The sequence below is a fragment of the Nannobrachium achirus genome, assembly GCF_963921795.1.
Source record: "Nannobrachium achirus genome assembly, chromosome: 10".
NCBI lineage: Eukaryota > Metazoa > Chordata > Actinopteri > Myctophiformes > Myctophidae > Nannobrachium > Nannobrachium achirus.
Genome location: NC_137819.1, coordinates 6,024,362 through 6,043,189, shown reverse-complemented (window position 1 = coordinate 6,043,189; position 18,828 = coordinate 6,024,362). Strand labels below are relative to the sequence as shown.

At 43.1% G+C, this 18,828-nt stretch overlaps 2 protein-coding genes across 8 annotated transcripts in view; one reads left to right on the top strand and one right to left on the bottom strand.

Moving 5' to 3' along the window:
• LOC308293363 (uncharacterized protein) overlaps window positions 1–18,828 on the top strand; it is a 525,181-nt gene that overhangs the window by 238,361 nt on the left and 267,992 nt on the right. The gene's annotated exons all lie outside the window — the stretch shown is intronic.
• LOC308293361 (uncharacterized protein) overlaps window positions 1–18,828 on the bottom strand; it is a 196,317-nt gene that overhangs the window by 21,272 nt on the left and 156,217 nt on the right. For 5 of the 7 annotated variants that reach the window (XM_080735840.1, XM_080735834.1, XM_080735836.1 and 2 more), the window contains 6 exons: window positions 15,472–15,552; window positions 14,391–15,326; window positions 12,994–13,098; window positions 7,892–8,245; window positions 5,835–5,974; window positions 1,831–1,965 (listed from right to left, as the gene is read on the bottom strand). In XM_080735840.1, the coding sequence (XP_080591966.1) occupies window positions 1,831–1,965; window positions 5,835–5,974; window positions 7,892–8,245; window positions 12,994–13,098; window positions 14,391–15,326; window positions 15,472–15,552 (1,751 nt within the window). The remainder of the gene's footprint in view (window positions 1–1,830; window positions 1,966–5,834; window positions 5,975–7,891; window positions 8,246–12,993; window positions 13,099–14,390; window positions 15,327–15,471; window positions 15,553–18,828) is intronic. The other 2 variants (XM_080735838.1, XM_080735837.1) reach the window with 2 other exon arrangements.

Here is an 18,828-nt window from a genome sequence, read left to right as displayed (position 1 = left end):
AAACGCTCGGACTATGGTGACTCACTATCAATAATGGGCTAGAGACTATGATATCATCACTGTCTGGCCAAAACCTCTTAACTCCATTTCTGAGGTTTTAGATGTTTTTTTTGGCAGAAATCAGGGCTATTGAACACCCTTTACATCTGAGTGTTGGTTAAAATAATATTGAACCAATGGGAAGTAGTAAAAAGTGCTTGGGACAAAACCTCCTAACTCCACACTTTCTGCCAATCCAGCTAACTCCACCCGATTTTTTTTCTTCATAAATATGTGCTATTGAACACCCTTTACGTCTGTGTGGTTAAATGATATTGAACCAATGAAAAGTAGTAAAAAGCCCTTTGGTCAAAACTCATTTTCCCAAAAATTAACATTTTTTGAGTTTTTTATTATAGCATACCGGTATAATAAAACAATTCAAATAAAGGATTCCACAATACAGCAGTGTTACATTATGTGGCCATTTTGAAATGCAATTAACACCTTCTAAGCCTGGCCGTACTCCCTCGGACTTCCTACTGGGTCCCATCAGCCACACGTCTATTCCCGGACTTTTGATATAAATTATAATAATAAAAAAAAAAAACATCGGAAATTCTTCTCTGTGTCTTTTTGGAGCTATCTGAAACGGTTAATATGCTCTGACAGTCATTTTCTGGTGCTGGGTGTGATACTCATAATATCCAGCAGGCCACGCCGTTGACTCACATTCTGGATGGATGGCTGGCCAGGCGTGTCCTCATCCTCTCCCCAGTGTTGAAACTCAACAAGAAGCTCAAACAAGATGGCTGGTCTTTGTCTCTGTTCGTGGATCGCGGTTTCAATCACGTTCGGGCGCCGCTTCTCTATCGCTCCTTTCCCTGCTTCGCCGCACGTAAACGAATGGAATTGATCTCCCCTCCGCCTCGCCAAAGTAAGATCGCCGACCTCTGCAGGATGAATATGTACGCTGTGTCGAGCACTCCATTACGTGTTGTTATCATGTGGGCTTTGTTTTTTTAAAACATGTTTGTAAATAAATGGCTTATTTCTTCGGCGCTACCTCTGTTCAGAGGGTTCTGCCGCGGCTTGCAACGTGTTAACTTGCTAGGTATGTAGCTACACAACAAAGTACTACTACTTGTAAACCATGTTAGATATAGTTAACTCTTTGCCAAGTTACACTATATATATATGGTCCGTGGCAAAATACATATCATTTTGGGGGTCCTTCACATGAAAGAGTTTGAGAACCACTGACGTATTTAGAAGATTTAGAAGACACTTACAGAATCGGGTAAAAATCGGGTCAAAATTCAAAGGTTCACTATTTTTCAAAAATAGCAGATCTACAAGTAGACCTGCTATTATTGCCAGACCCATGAAATGGGTAGGCCTACATAAGCAAATGTCGGTCTGTCCTGTTTTTCTCCATAGATGGTCATGATGATGACATGATGATGACATGAGGGAGGGATAGACCGACAGACAAAGCCTTCATGTCATCACAATGACATGAGGGAGGGACAGACCGACAGACAAAGCAAAAGGCTTTGTCTGTCGGTCTGTCCCTCCCTCTTTTCTCCATATTTGGTCACAATGATGTCACAAATGATGATGACATGAGGGAGGGACAGACAGCCTATAAAGGGACAGACAGCCTATAAATGTACCATTAAATTTATAGGCCCAGAGGGTTGGCAGAACCGGGGTCTGGCACAACCAGGTTGACCTGGTCTAGTTTAATAGTTAAAGCCTAAAATAATAATACGCAATAATGTGCACCCGTTCTGAATGGGTTAAAAGACAGTAGTAAAACATTTAAGATAAAAAAGAAAAAGAAAATACCTTCCATCTTCCCCATCCCTCGTCTCTCTCCACCTGTTGGGCCAGGCCTCGCAGCTCTCTAGGACGCCCACTAGGGGGCACACTGCTTGGTCCGGTCCATGATTGTTCATGGACCAAATGAGGATGCACCTTTTTCTGCAGAGAAAGACAGACATTTGATTGAATCAGTGATAATCACTTAGACAGAATGTGTTTCTTGTTGTTCATTCAGACACAATTGCAAGTGGACACAAATCAACCTCCAACATTCAGACTCGGACTGAATGAGCAAATTCTCTGCTGTGTGTTCCCCCTTAATGCAGAAAGCATACACAGTACAGTTAGAGTAAGTACTGTATGTCTGTAACACTCGCGTCAAAGTAGATTATTATTATTTTTTTTTTTAAAGATTTGTTTGGGGGCTTTTTATGCCTTTATTTGATAGGATAGTAGACTGACAGGAAACGGAGAGAGATGGGGAATGACATGTGGCACAGGTCATCCGGATCGGGAATCGAACCGGCGACGCCAGCAGTCTTCATAGCCTAGTGTGTGGTATGCGCCTTGACCACTAGGCCAGCGTAGCCGGCCAGCGGGCGCCCCAGTCAAAGTAGATTCAACCATTTATTGCATAAATGGAATACAGTTAATCTTGTAGTAAAGGGCTCCACGTTCAGAGAAGTTCCCTGAATTTTATCCGAGCAGCTTGCTATACAACAGGGGTCTTCAATGTTTTCAGGCCGGGGACCCCCAAACTGATGGGGAGTGGAGCAGGGACCCCCTACCACCTCGTAGGGTGGGGGGGTCGGGGCTACGACATCTTTTTTTATTTTAAACATGTACAAGTTACAGCGAGCAGGAACCAATGTAAATAATATCAACAATCTGTCAATTGCATAGTAATCATGTATTCAAGCTATTCAAAATCATGATTTCTTTTTAACATAAATGTGAAAAAAAAAAAAAATGAAATCTTTTTTTTTTTTTTTTTTTTTTCAATAATTTCGCGGACCCCCTGCAGTACCTCCGCGGACCCCCTAGGGGTCGCGGACCCCCTGTTGAAGACCCCTGCTATACAAGAATCTGGGAACACGAAGCAAAACCCTCCATAGGGATACAATAGCAGAACAATAGCAATACATTGACACAAAGTTGAGCTTATGCCAGACTGATCAAAAGGTGGATGCTGGGGTGGAGGAGGCAGCTAGCAGAACGTATCCGAGGCTTTGGATAACCAAGCATAAGTAGAGGAAGCTACCGTATTTAAAGGAGCCTTCCGAACTGAATGTTAGCTTTGATAGCTTGACAGCTGATTACAGCTGGGCAGGGCTAGACTCTTGTGTCCTTACGCTAAAGCTTCATTACCAGTAGGACGCCTAAGGGCCCTAAAGGGCGAGGTCACGCCATGTCTTGGCCATTTGGCCAGTAATGTATATCGGACCAGTTACCCATATATGGAGACCCCTGGTACCCATATATTCACAGATATGGGCTTAATATTGATGACATCAGGGAACTCCATGTATGGGCATAAAAGGGATTTGGTTCCCCTGGCATCACAGGGATCTCCACATATGGCAGGGGTGGACAACTTTAATGATGGAGAGGGCCACTATATTTCCAACCTCACTCCAGAGGGCCACAATGCATATACTATCGGGCAGTTATCTCGTATTTGAACTATTTTCCTAAATGAATGCCCTATACTCCGTCATTGCCCTTCCTAAATGAATGCCCTATACTCCGTCATTGCCCTTCCTAAATGAATGCCCTATACTCCGTCATTGCCCTTCCTAAATGAATGCCCTATACTCCGTCATTCTTCTATGTCACACAAAAGTAGCAAAAATAGCCGATCTACAAGCTCAAAACGCGTCGCACTTGTAGATCAGCTATTTTTGCTATTTTTGAATTGGAATCCTGAAAGTAAATTTTGTATTTAATTTCAAAAGCATTTAGTTATACTTATGTTAACTTTATGAACTTAAATACAAATTACATTCGACATAAAAAAAAAAATATATTTTACCACCTCACCTCTGGGACAACCAGATCTTATTTTATTGTTGTATGGGACACGATCAACACAATACTGAGTTATCTTTTGTGTTCAATCTGTGTTTTTAGATATTTTAGTATTTCAGCATGCTACAACTGGTCATATGATGCTTTGTATTATGATATTGCATCATCTATTGCATCATATGATGCATTTTGCATCATATGATGCAGTTGTAGCAAGCTGAAATACCAAAATATCTGAAAACACAGATTGAACACACAAAATAACTCGGGATTGTGTTGATCGTGTCCCAAACAACAATAACATAAGATCTGGTTGTCCCAGAGGTGAGGTGGTCCTTTAAAGCTACTACAAACCGAAGTAATTAAAGCGGACCATGTTTGCATGTTTGGAATTGTAACAGCTGAAATCAATAATATATCAGTATTCCGATATGAACCTACGGGCCGCATTAAGTGAAGGTGGGCGCCGCATGTGGCCCCCGGGCCGCCAGTTGCCCATGTATGACATATGGGCATAAAAGGGATTTGGTTCCCCTGACATCACAGTGATGTCAGAGCATGAGAGTCAATCAACAAAAAAGACAAGCGTTACCCATACAGACAGACAGATACGGTCAAGATGTGACGGTTCTGAGAGTAAACTGCGACGGTTGCAATCAATACATTGTATGTAAAGTGTAAATTAAGCATTAGAAAGAGTGTCATTAGTGGCGTTTCCATAAAGCCTCTAAATGTGCATTAAAGGGATATTCCACTTTCAAAAAAACTTTTGGTCATTGTATGGTCTAATCAGGCTTGTATGAACACCCTGAACAGTTTTTAATTTTCTTCATTCAGTATTTAGATATTTGATGTAAATGTTACCAGCTCCAACACGCCCAGGCCCTCTCCACATACACACCCATTGTAACTTCAAACTCCATTTTAACCATGAGAGATTCATTAAAAACACACATTATTATTTCTGGTGACTCATAATACCTTCCTAATACGTGAGCAGACCGTGTTTTTTCAATAACTTTTTTCATTTATTTTCAATAAAATATTATTGTATTTAATGTTTTCCATTTTCCCAAAGAATTATTAAAAATAAAAGAAAAAGGTTATTGAAAAAACACGGTCTGCTCACGTATTAGGAGGGTATTGTGAGTCACCAGAAAAAATAATGGGTGTTTTTAATGAATCTCTCATGGTTAAAATGGAGTTTGAAGTTACAATGGGTGTGTATGTGGAGAGGGCCTGGGCGTGTTGGAGCTGGTAACATTTACATCAAATATCTAAATACTGAATGAAGCAAATTAAAAACTGTTCAGGGTGTTCATACAAGCCTGATTAGACCATACATTGACCAAAAGTTTTTTGAAAGTGTAATATCCCTTTAAGGCTTATTCGCTTATATCTTTTTTATGGAAACACTTCGAATAAACTTTCATTATCCGCAAAAACTTTTATCCGCTTGGAGGGGGTGGATTTTGAGGCTTTATCGAATAAACTAAATGCGCATTTGTGAATGGAAACGGGTCAGACAATAAATGCAATAAATGCAAACAAACCGGTTGTTTGTTACATACGGAGTGACACGGACCGTGTGTAAATTCCTCCCGTTTTCACCTCCCGGAGTCAAACCATCCGTGGCTAACCCTTCCTCATCACACAGTGTTGCGCGCCAAAAGTGGCCGATCTACAAGCTCACAGCAGCTCGCATCCGTGTCTCCGTGCCGCGTTGTGAGCTTGCAGATGTGCCTGCAAGTTTCAGCGTTTGGATGTGTGGTCACAGGCTAGCAGTCGTGCAGTGCTCACGTCTCGGTAGTCGGTTGGGTCTGAACAAAATCAGCCTGATCAACTCATGCGACCGTCGCTAATTCGAGTGACACCCGCAAACGGAAACAGGCTAAATTTGTTTTGTCTTAATGCGAATTTCTGATAATTCGCTTCCTATTTTCGAATAAGCTTATGGAAACATGGCTATTGCCTCCACCACCACAGGCTCAGATACTCACTATGTAGTTGTAGTGGTGACTGGCAGATATGATGTGAGCCATGTGTTGATCACTGGCGATGTCTCTGGAACAGCAGTCACAGTGGAAGTAGTTGCGGGTGCTGTGCTCCGGCCACTGGTACTCTGTCATCATGCTGAGACCTGGAGCACACAGAACAGTCACACACCTGTAGTGCAGGGGTTTTCAAAGTGGGTGGCGGGGCACCCTGGGGTGCCGCGACAGCAGTCCAGGTGTGCCGCGAGATAATTTGATAATATTTGGAATTCATTTGGACACTTGAAAAAAATATTTAGTATCATTTTAAACTTGAAGTACAAAGTTATTTTCAGTAAGTTCTAACCAGAATGGCTGTTATCTATCTCAACGTTTTCCTTGCAACATAATCACTAAAATATCATCACTGTCGGGCAGAAACCTCGTATCTCCAACTTTCAAATGTGTAGGCCTACGTCTTTTGGTAAAGCAAAGCCTTGCTTCATCATACAAGACTGTCGCACAAAACTAGTGAAAACAGCCGATCTACAAGCACACGTGTGCTTGTAGATCAGCTGTTTTCACTAGTTTAGTACATTTTATAGATGATAAATACAAAACGGTTTTGGACATACAAGGTTTCCACCCGACAACGACAATATGCTATAAATATAAGGTGCTGGGAGTGAAAATTATAATGTAGGGGTGCCTCGGATTAAAAAAACATTTATGGGGTGCCCTGAGACAAAAGAAGTTTGGGAACCCCTACTGTAGTGAACACAACAGCAAGTAGAAGATGACAGTGAATGCTGCTCATCATCACGTGTGATCTGAACCTAGCTCTGGTCCAGTGACGCTCTGACAGGCAGCTGGCTAAAAGACTAGACCAGGATTTCTCAGCCCCGACGAGGGCTCAACTTCAGTCAAAATAAACCAAACTACTTCGCTACTCACCAAACCAAAGGTAGTTTTGCGTTGTTAAAAGTCCATTCTCCGCGTTGGGAAACCTCTCAGCACCCCACCCACTCTGTAAGATACATTATTTTTGTCACGAAATAAAACGCACGCAACTCGATCCAACTCGACTCGACCGCTTATTTCCGGGTTGTGTCTGCGGTGGCCGCTGGGTGGCTCGAGGTGGGTGCGTTTTATTTCATGACAAACAATGTATTTTACAGAGTGGGCGGGGTGCTGAGAGGTTTCCCACCGCGGAGAATAGACTTTCAACAACGCAAAACTACCTTTGGTTTGGTGAGCAGCTTAGTAGTTTAGTTTATTTTGACCTCGTAGGGGCTGAGAAATCCTGGTCTAATCTTTTAGCCAGATGCCTGTCAGAGCGTCTGGACCAGAGCTTATCTAAACCCAAACAAGACAGGCTCTAATAACATTGTGGCTTCTCTTTCTAGCTAGCTATGTTTGCTCATTGTAGGTGCGTCATTTGGGTATGGCAGGGGTATGCAGCTGCCATACCCTGGTAAGCTACTTATAAATATAAATCCATGAATGTCTCTTTGTCTATCTGTGCTGGTTATTTGTTAAATTACAGTAAAATAACTACAACATTTTACAAAATGGTCACTTTAACAAGGTATTATATTCTCCACACTTCTATTCTCCCCATCTTGACAACATGCTATACTGTATTCCCAGGTTCCGCAGGTCAGCTGCACAGGTGCCATACATTTTTGTGAATTGTGGCACGTTTTATTTACTAACATGCCAAGTTTAGCTGGACTTGAACAACCGTTCCAGGCTGCCATATCCAGCCCAAGAAACCATAGAAACGGGCGGAAAAATACAATTTACTTCTTAAAATAAATGCATCACGCCTGTTGCTAAGGTATGGCAACATGACTGGTGTCCTCATTGGCAAAGGAACCTGCCTTTGTACTGTCAGCCACATACCCACACACCCACAAAGAGCACTCATCACCCTACTTATGCGCTCTGCTGGCGCAGGTCATGATAATTTCACCCCTACAACGGAATGTTACTTACTAAAGAGTAAATACCAGCTATAATGGGAATATTTACACTTGAGAAGATATCTAAAGATTGTTTGCTACACTGGAGTGTATACTGACCAATGACTGGCTCTGTTCTTTCAGTGCTGTTGAGGAAGCGCCACAGGGCTGCGTTTGTAACTGCGTCGTCCTCTGGAGTGACCTGGAGGTCCATGATGTCCTCTGGAGTGACCTGGAGGTGACAGCTGTCGGTTGGTGTCTCAACTTGGGGCTGCTGGAGATCCTTGTCCTGGACATCAGAGATGAGTGGACTTGGCCGGGATTGACAGTCAGATGTGGACGGAGGGGTTTGGAGGCCCTGGGGATGTGTGGGGCTGACCTGGATGGTGTGGGTCACCTCAGAGACAGCCGGTTGAGGAGCAGTGTTTGACTGGAGTTCTTGTTCAGCAACACAATCTTTATCTTTCCTTAAGGCTGTCAACACACACAGAGCATGATGGACAAGTTCAAACAATCTGAACTGACTTGGTTACCTCACTAAGTGGAAAATAAAATGGGCTTGGGAGAGATGTTTTGAACACACACTCGAGGGTGGGGGGCTGCACTTATTATTGTCTCTTGCCAAATTTGAGCTTCAAGCTAAAATACATGTCCCTTTCGGCTCACACCCCAAATACTTGAGCTCAGCCCCTCTGTCTTCCCCAATACCCCTTACCACAATTAGTTTTCACCAAGGGCCGAATTATGTCTAGGGTACCAAGCTGAGGGCCACAACATTGCAGGGGGCGACGGCGGCGTTCCTGCTACTCCAGCGACAGTTCAGATATCGTCGTTGTCGGGTGAAAATCTTGTATGTCCAAACCCGTTTGTTTTGAATTTATCATTTTTTAAATTATTTAAACTAGTGAAAACAGCCGATCTACAAGCACACAACGTGTGTGCTTGTAGATCTGCTGTTTTCACTACTTTTGTGCGACGGCCTTGTATGATTTGCGAAAGAACGTACAAATTTGGAGATGCGAGATTTCCAGCCAACCACGACGATATACTAGTGTTGTTGCTGCTCTTATACCACCATTATTACTGGGGTTGGTGTGGGCCAGACAGTAGCCCCCCTGCGGGGCGCAAATGGCCCGCGGGCCGCCTATTGGGGAACCCTGCCTTACAGTGTGCTCAATTCAACGTCGGCTGCTTCTTGACTTGCGGAGCTGTCAGCTGTGCACTTAAAGCAGTTGCAGCTATTTTCTAGTTTGGATCAACAGATTTACACGCTTTTCTTTCTTGGACATGTGATTTATATGGGAGCATTTAGCAAACACAGAGCACATTGGACATGCGGCATCAGCTGCGCCTCGTTTAATGACGGCAGATCAGAACGTGCATAAGGTGGCTTTGCAAAACGGGGAGACGACTTAATGCAATGCGCTTGCCTGTTAACACTAACACTGCCATTTTATTTATTAATTGATTTATCCCTTAGCTGCCACAAGGTTTTCAATGTTCATTTATTTTTTTTGTTTTGCTGGCAGCTGGAATGCACCATGTGACCAGTTGTAAACAAAAATAAATGGTCTTAAAATAATCACATGGCTGTCTTGTAATTGGGAGGAAAAAAGTAAACCGGAGCAATTGGAGACACAGACCCATTCACACACTGTGCAGCAGGGGGAATCATCCCATAGGAATGCATTGTTGCCATGTTTTCTCTAGCCTCTCTGAACAGCCAATCAACTGATTTCTTTGCTGTCACATGATTCACTGAAGCACATGGCTACCCAGACTAGCCACACGCTACGCATGATTTTTCTTTCGTAACGGCTATCTGGCAAGCCCCAACCTGGCAGCGTGTGATTGGCCTGCAGCAGTCCAAGGCACTACGGTCCCTTTGCGCCGCATTGTCGCTATGTCTACATCTTTACGGTGATCACCCAACTCTAACCCTAACCCGAAACCTAACCTCCGTGGGGTGTAGCCAGAAAAAGTGGCACAACTGGGATATGAACCCGGGGCGCATGGATTGGAATCCTAGAGACCAATCCACTAAGCCACGGAGGCAGGTGCTGGGAAAGGTATTCTGTCTGTATTAGTAGGGGAGGGGCCTCGCGAGGCTGCCACTCAAATGACACCTGAGTTATGACTGAGTACTAGGGCCCAGATATACAAGCTCACAGTGCGGCAAGGAGTGCAGCGCTGCGAGCTTGTAGATCTGCTACTTTTTTTAAAGTCGTGAAAATTTGTGCACTTCTTCCAATATATGTTTTTTTAAGCAAACATTTGTAACTCAAACTTTGCTTCTGGGGGGTCCCTGGAACTAAATATTTTGAGATGGGGGTCAGTGGCCAAATACATATCATTTTGGGGGTCCTTCACATGAAAAGGTTTGAGCACCACTAACATAGAAACATAGGTTTTTCAAAAAAAACTGTGAAGGATTTGAATTATTCAAAGACTTTGCACAAATGTTCAATTTTTCAAAAATAGCAGATTAGATCTACAAGCTCGCAGCGCGGCACTCGGTGCCGTGCAGTGAGCTTGTATATCGGCTATTTTTCAATAGTTAAAGCACACGGGGGGCCCGCAGTGAATCCCTGTACCCAGGGCCCAGAATTTGGTGTGACACCCCTGAAGCCGCGGACCATGTTAAATTAGTCATCGTGCCGCATTTGGCCCCCGAGTCGCACTTTGTACACGCCTGCCATAGGGTGGTAACGTTGCTGTCTAGTGCCCTTTGCAAAAACGGCAGATGTACATCCTGACATCCATGTGACCCTTGCGAAATCTGTCAATGTTGCATCCTGATTGCCATCAAAAAGTAGCTTACCTTTGCGATGTTATAGAAAATTATCTATGGATTATTTCCAAAGATAATCGTTTTCAAAGGACACATATATCTGTACTGTAGCGGAACTGACGGCAGGGGGAAGCCTTATGCAAGAAATGAATGTGAAATGGCACTCCCCTCTTTCCGTCATTCAGAGCGTAGAAATCGTTTTCTAGATCAGGTCCACAGAATACAGCCAGGAAGTGATTTGGGACTACACCGAGTTTACGTGTGGTGGAAATTTGAGAGCAGCGTTACGGGACCTGTCCTTACTGTACACACCCGTGCAACCCCTCATCAGCTTACAGTGCTCAAACAAGGTAAAAGAACGAGCGTTCGTATTTGGCTTTGAGCCACGTTCAGAATTGGGACGAGTGTTAACGTTCGAAGCAGTAAAAGAGTTAATGAATCCACATAGCCACAAAGAGGTATAAGAAGCCTCTTGGCATCCTGCTTCAAACTTTTATTCTCTGAACAAAGTGTCGTCTTCTCCTTTGTGAGTTTTTCCACCACAAAGGAATCGATCACGAGTCGATCGTTCTTGTGATTCGTTCCTATGAACGAATCACTCATGAACGACACCTCACTGTCAAGATATCTAACGAGGAGAGGTTTTGTTATTACAGTATATCAAGTTAAAATACATTGGTTTAACCATCAGCATGAGGGGTCTACTGTACCTGGCTATCAGAACAGGAAAGAGGAGCACTCGTCCAAGAGGAGTTCAACAATACACTCGTCTTGGGTGCTCGGTTCGGGTTAAACAATGAACTTTAGAACAAGGACACCAGCAGTCACTTTAGAACACATTCTTCTTGTTTGTTGAAGGTTTCCCCCCAGCAGAGGCAAACAAGTGGACGTTTCGGCCCAGTGGGCCTTCCTCAGCGTGTGACACTGACACTGTTGGTATTACTTCAGTTACACGCTGAGGAAGGCCCACTGGGGCGAAATCTACTGTTCAGACGCGGTTCGGCCTACTGGCCTTCCTCAGCGTTTCAAACACAGTGTTTGAAACGCTGAGGAAGGCCAGTAGGCCGAAACGCGTCCGTTTCTCTCTAAATAGACTGCTGCTGCTGTTCATATTTAAATAAATAAATACTTTTAAAAGTCATTATTCAAGAGAGTGCGGATATTCCCTTCATTCTGAGTTCTACTAGAATCTGCACCCAAAGAAACTACAGACCTCTCCACAAGACTCCAGCAGAGAGCGCGCCTTCTCCTAATGGTACTGAACCAGTTAGGAGTTCTATTGTTGCGAAATCTACTGTACCTGTGCCATGCAGTATAGAAGGGTCTACTGTACCTATCAGTATAGAGGCATTCACCAAATATTCGAATATTCGGATATTTGAATATCAAAGTCACTATTCGACGTTGTTCACCAAAGTCGAATATTCGCTTATTTTAATTTTTTTATTGTTTTCTCTTTAAAAAATATATAGTTTATAAAGCTTGGCTAGATAGGAAGTCATAAGAATGAGTTGTCAATGCCCCTGGTGGATGAATTTGTTAATGCTCTATACCAGGGGTTCTCAAACCTTTTTAGGCAGTGACCCCCAAAATAAACATATTTGAACTGGGGACCCCCACCCTGACAAGCACTCGGAACTGTAGGTATTACATTTAATGAGACTCGGTTCCACAGACAAACATTGTGAAAATAGCAGATCTACATGCTCACAACGCATGTAGATCGCTAGGCGTTGTGAGCATGTAGATCGGCTATTTTCACAATGTTCGCCTCTTGTACTTAAAGTTTTACTATGTAACTTTTTTTATAAAACAAATCTTAAAATTGTCCTAACTGTTAAATCGCTAAAGTTTTAGAACACCCACTCCGTTATTTTCAGCTTCTGAAGCCTTCTCTTTATATGTTTTCTATGAGCCGTGAGGGGGGGAGAATTTCGCGCCATGATGACGTAATCTGCATCATCTGTATACGTTGTGTATACGTTGCCCAATCACATCGCCGATCATGCACACATGGTACACTACCGGCCAATCACAGCTTATCTGCCCTGGTCTTGAAGTGGGGTCGCCATATTTGTAGTCGCCGTGTGTCTCTTTACTCAAAAAGTAATCTCGCCTACCAGGCAGGGTGAAGTCGTCCGTTTCTCCGGAATGCCTGAACGCCCAGGAACCAGGGACCCCTCTAAAGATAGCTCTCGGCGTTGTGGAGGCAGACGCGGGGGTGTGAAGGTACGAAAAACGGGCGAAAGACGCGAACGCGACCGCGGTTTGCTATATGGCTACTGACCACTAGTTGAGAATCTTACACAGTATAGCTTTAATATTTGACAGTTTGGCCAGTCCTGTTGAATATTCGACTATTCGAATACTTTGAGGTCGAATAATTTGAATACTAAAAACCACTATTCGTGAATGCCCTAGTCTACTGTACCTATCAGCATAGAAGGGTCCAGCAGCTCCATCATGTTGTCGATGTCACTGTCCAGCTGGGGAATGTCAGGAGGAAGGAGGAAGTCATCACACCCGTACCTCTTCCCTGTGGTGACAGGAAACGGACAACAATAACCAGGAGAGGCCATTTGAGGAAATAAGTAAAGTACAAATACCTCAGTTGCCTGCTACCATATTTATTTTGAAGAGCCCCGGAAGCCCCGATTGTGTCCAGTATGTTTACATTCAGACGAAAACCTAAAATCCTAACCGCAGGCTTACCCTCGCGGCACACTGTCGCCGTGAAAAAGAGCGGTTCTCTGCCTTTTCGGCGTTTCTGGCCCTAGATTCCGAGATAAAGCCGTTTGTTTGCATCAGCATAGAACCGGAGCCTATGGAGAATAGAGGCTCCATTTTGCTGGCGTCCGCGTTGCGTCGTGGGATATGTAGTGTTTTTGCTCGCCAGCGGCCGGAACGGGAGGTGTTTAACTGGTTACCATGGTAACCTGCTAACACTGTCAGCTAAAACTATGACGAAAAATTATTGTCGACTGCGTTTTTTACACGCTTTTAAAACTAAAAAACTAAATAAAAACTAAGCTGTGATGACTAAAACTAAGACTAAATATATAAACAATTTGGTCAACAAAATAAAAACTAGACGTCATTAAAACGTTAATGAGGGACTAGTGGAGAAGAGTCGTTTGGTTGCTCTCAAGTCTTGTGTGCTGAAAATAGCAGATCTACAAGCTCACAACGCGTCGCAGCGCGATGTTGTGAGCTTGTAGATCTGCTATTTTCAGCACAACAACCAAATGTAAAATCAATCATTACGATGCCATCAAGGCCTGCCAAAATACATCTCAGTTGACTAAATCAACTGTAGATTTAGTCTTATATTTAGTCGACTAAAACTAGACTAAAACTAAAACTTTTCAGGTGATTAAATTATGACTAAAACTAAATGATATTTTATTCAAAAGACTATGACTAAAACTAAATCAAAATTTGCCGTCAAAAACAACACTGCAGAGTAGACCAGTGTTTCTCAACCTTTTTTCTGCATGGGCACACTTTTCATGTCCCAAGAATCCATGGGCACACACACCAACACAATACGGGCGTGTAAATATCGTCACTGTTGGGAAGAAACCTTGTATCTCCCAAGTTTCAAATTTGTACATTTCTTCGCAAAGTAAAGCCCGGCTTCATCATACAAGGCTGTTGCACAATTTAAATCAGTTTTTAAATTAGAAAATACAATACTGGCTTTCAAGCAGTTTCAAGGGGCACACTTGACCCTTCTCAGGGGCACACCAAAGGTCCCCAGGCACAGTGGTTGAGAAACACTGGAATAGACCAACTGATGAGGAATTAAATATCTCAGCAGATACACACCTTCATGATCTACACATTGATCAGGTGTTTTTGTCTCCGCTGCCACATCACTCAAAGCCTCCGCTGTTTGGCCTCCTTCTTCTCTGGATGACTTCTGGATCTTCTCTTCCCTTTCCTCCGCATCACAGAGTCGTTGTCTTTTACCCGCCACCTCTGGCCTGGCGTGTTCGCTCCTCCGCCTTTTCTCCGATGTCCTGTTCTCCATTTCGGCTTGGCTGCCTTTCCTGACCCTTGGCGTGATGTCCTCTTCCCCCACATCACCCTTTCGGGTTTCTTTTTTTTCAGTCCTTTGTTCTTCTCTACTTTGTTTCAGAGTGTCTCTGTCCACACTGGTGGAATCTGCTCTATGTTCCACGGGGGAATTCTGAGTGGGACACATCTTCTCATCAGGTTTAAGGACATGAGATTCTTTCTCAGGCACTGCTTCCTTTTCCACTCGAATGGTCCTGCACTCCGTTTCGGTGTCCCTCCCGACCACTGAGGTGGCTTCTGTTCGGGCCTCTTCACCTGCATCATCCTCTCTTTCGTGGGTGGCCTTCTGACTCTTGGAAATCACCCTTAACCATTGAAACTTAAAAGGCTGGCCTGTCGCTTGGTCTTTTTCTGTCTTTTGTCCTTCTGTACTTTGTTTCAGAGTCTCTTTGTCTGCTCTACGCTCCACAGAGGTGTTCTGAGTGGGACCCTTCATATCACCAGGTTTATGGACATGTGAATCTTTCTCAAGCACTGCTTCCTTTTCCACTGGAATGGGCTGTGGAGTGGCATCCTTCACATCTGGAGGCTGTGGAGTGGGATCCTTCACATCTGGAGGCTGTGGGGTGGGATCCTTCACATCTGGACGTTCTTTGTTAGCCTGTCCCCCAAGCTTTTTGGTAATTTCAGGACTTGTGTCGCTCCCAAAGACACGATCAGTCTCCTTCAGAGCTTCTGTAGGGACTGAGAAACAACACAAGTTAAAAGTTTTTTTTTTTTTTTTTTTAAACAAAGAAAGACTTGCAGCTGCATGGTGAATATTATCACTTGAGCTCTGTACATTTCAATCAATATGTACATACGGACCAAAACATTTGACTTGGCTTACCCAATTTCTCTCCCACTGGTAAAACAGGAATAAGGTTTCCTTCACCCATGAACTCCTTTTTCCTTTGCAGTGTTAGGACAGCTGGAACAGACATGTGTAAATAAATTATATCTTTCTTTCTTTATTTATTCAGGGGAGCACATTGAGAGCAAGCTCTCTTTTTCGAAGACACCCTGATCGCAGCATATGACACAACACAAGCAATGACAAATAACACAATAATACAACAGGCAATCAAATCATAGTACACTGTTACAGATGCAAAAAAATATATATATTAAACGAAGCAGGAACAGCCACTGTGTAGTGTGCCTTCAAGAAGCACTTTTAATGTCTCTGTTGAGGCCAGCCGAAACAATTTCAGCGAGTCCTAAAGTTTGTCCCATTTATGTGGAGCATAATACATGAAGGCAGTCTTTCCTTTCTCACTGTTCATATGAGGACAGGTAATTTAGTGGGAGAAATATGTAACAAAAATAGGCTAATGTGTTCACTTCCGGCAGAAAGTGTGAAAATTTGCGCCTGGGGGTATTTTTGTGCGCCGAATTAAAAAATTGACGGATCCAAGCACTTTTCCCATGGGATCTGGTGGCTCTAATTCACTTACCATGCTAGGGAAAAAAAATATATATATATCTTCTTTAAGTAGCATGTGAGGGGTCTATCAAGGGGATTGTCATGATTCCATTGCAAGCATTTGTTCTGCACGAAAAACATTCCTCGGGCTAAAAGCGGACCCTACAAAACTGTGAAAAGTGATGACTCATCACTAAACCATAGTTTTGTGGGGTCCATTTCTAGCACAAGGAATGTTTTTTGTGCAAAACAAATGCTTGGAATGGATTCAGAATCATGAAAACCCCCTAAATAGACCCCTCACATGCTACTTAAAGAGGATTTTTGGGGGGGTCTTTTTCCCTGTATGGTAATAGTCCATGGGCCAGACGGGTTGTCGGTATCAAAAAGGTGGCAAAGGTTACCATGCATTTTTGAAAAGCTCTATATCTGTAGATTATATTTTGGTATGATAACCCTTTCTTAGACACAGCTAAATTGGTGTTATCAGCCGCTGGAGTTGGTGTCCCATTAACTTTACATTACAGGGGAAAAAAAGCAAAAGAATTATCTGCTTTTAGTAGCATAAGAGGGGTCAAACTAGGGGTTTGTCATGATGCCGAATCCATTGCAAGCATTTGTTTTGCACAAAAAAACATTCCTTGGGCTATAAATGGCCTCAGAAAACGATGCATGTATGGGTGTGCATTCATGTTAGTCAGAGGCCTTAGGGTTTTATTTCTCGTGCTAATCAGTCTAAAAGCGCCACATTTTGCACAGATGTAGCCCAGGGCATGCTCTAATGATTTAGCTAGGGCGCCCGAGTCGGTGACCTTCGGAGTCGCCACAGCTCCAGAAAAAACAATGGTTTAGTGATGAAAAGTGATGAGTCATCACTTTTCAGAGTTTTGTGGATGTTTTCTGGAGCCCGAAGGTCACCGACTCGGGCGCCCTAGCTAAATCATTAGAGCATGCCCTGGGCTACATCTGTGCAAAATTTGGCGCTTTTAGACTGATTAGCATGAGAAATAAAACCCTAAGGCCTCCAACTAACATGAATGCACACCCATACATGCATCGTCTTCTGAGGCCATTTGTAGCCCAAGGAATGTTTTTTGTGCAAAACAGATGCTTGCAATGGATTCGGCATCATGAAAACCCCCTAGTTTGACCCCTCTTATGCTACTAAAAGCAGATCATTTTTTTTTTTACCTTTTTTCCTGTAATGTAAAGTTAATGGGACACCAGCTCTAGAGGCTGATAACACCAATTTAGCTGTGTCTAAGAAAGGGTTATCATACCAAAATATAATCTACAGATATAGAGCTTTTCAAAAATGCATGATAACCTTTGCCACCTTTTTGATACCGACAACCCGTCTGGCCCATGGACTATAAGTGAAAAGTGCTTGGATCCGTCCATTTTTGAATTCAGCGCACAAAAATACCCCTAGGTGCAAATTTTCACGGTTTCTGCCTTCTGACTTTTGGATCTAAAAGCGAGGACACAGGAAGCTTACCACCCAAGGCCTTATAAATAAATGCGAACTGCGAGAGATGACCAACTCACTTTTTCAGATAACACGCAATGATGGGTAAGATAACCATCGCCAGTGATATGCAACATCAAGAGGCTTCAGTGTGGCGAGTGAGGCATGCATGTACAGCACATCACCATAATCAAAAACAGACATTATACAGACTGAACAATTGTCTTTCTACTAATCAGAGAAAAACAAGACCTATTTCTGTATAGTCTGGGATCACTTCACTTTTCGAGGTTTGCATCATGTTGTAGTACTCAAAGGACTACAATTTGCCGGAACTATCAAACCGGATTCAGTTTAAACCCAAAATAATTCCCCTGCACTCAAGGACATACTTTTAGGGCCTACCTAATAAACTCCTTGGTGCGGAGGAGTTTTGCTTTTGAAAAATGTGTTTGGGATATTTATCTTTTATTCCAATTCGTAGCGACTGGCAAGACTACACTGGTCTGCTCGAGCATTTTAATAGGGATTGGGGAAACAAACGGAAGGAACCAAAATCGGCTTGTGGTTTCCGCCTAGACCGGATCAAACTGCCCGTTGTTAACTCATTTGCTGCCAAAAACGAGGAACCCCAAAAACGATAGTAGGCATGATAGCGATCGCGAAATCGCATGTTTAACCCCCATAGCAACCCCATCTTTCAAGCATGGCAGCCATTTTTGTTTACATTATAGGAAAACATAGTGGCTGTTAACTCATGAATGCCTGAACGGATTTCCATTCTGATTTTTTTGTTTGAAAGCTGTGAGCAATGTGGACACACGTGGTGCATGATCTAGGCATGGGTGTGCATTATCCGTGCACTACTGATTACATGGAAGTCTATGGAGACTCATGGCAGGATTGGAGTACGAAGGTATTGTTAAATGGCAGCAGATGAGTTAACGATCACCGGGCGAGGTTAATTTCTGTAGAGGAACCCAATTTGTCCTCTTAATTTTCTGTTTAGGTGCTCTACATGGACTTTAAATGAAAGCTTATGATCTAGCCAAATGCCCAGATATTTGTAAGATGTAACTAGTTCAATTTGTTCGCCTTTAAGCGTGAATATAGAGATACATAGATCTGGTAAATAACATACATTTTGTTTTGTTTGAGTTCAGAACTAGTTTAAGCCTAAATAGAGCAAGTTGGAACCTATTTGAAGGCAGTCTGCAAAGTTGCAGTGGTCACTTCAACAGTTGGTCCAATACTATATAGAATTGTGTCATCCTCATAAAAATGGACATCACAGTGCAAGGAGGGAAGTGCAA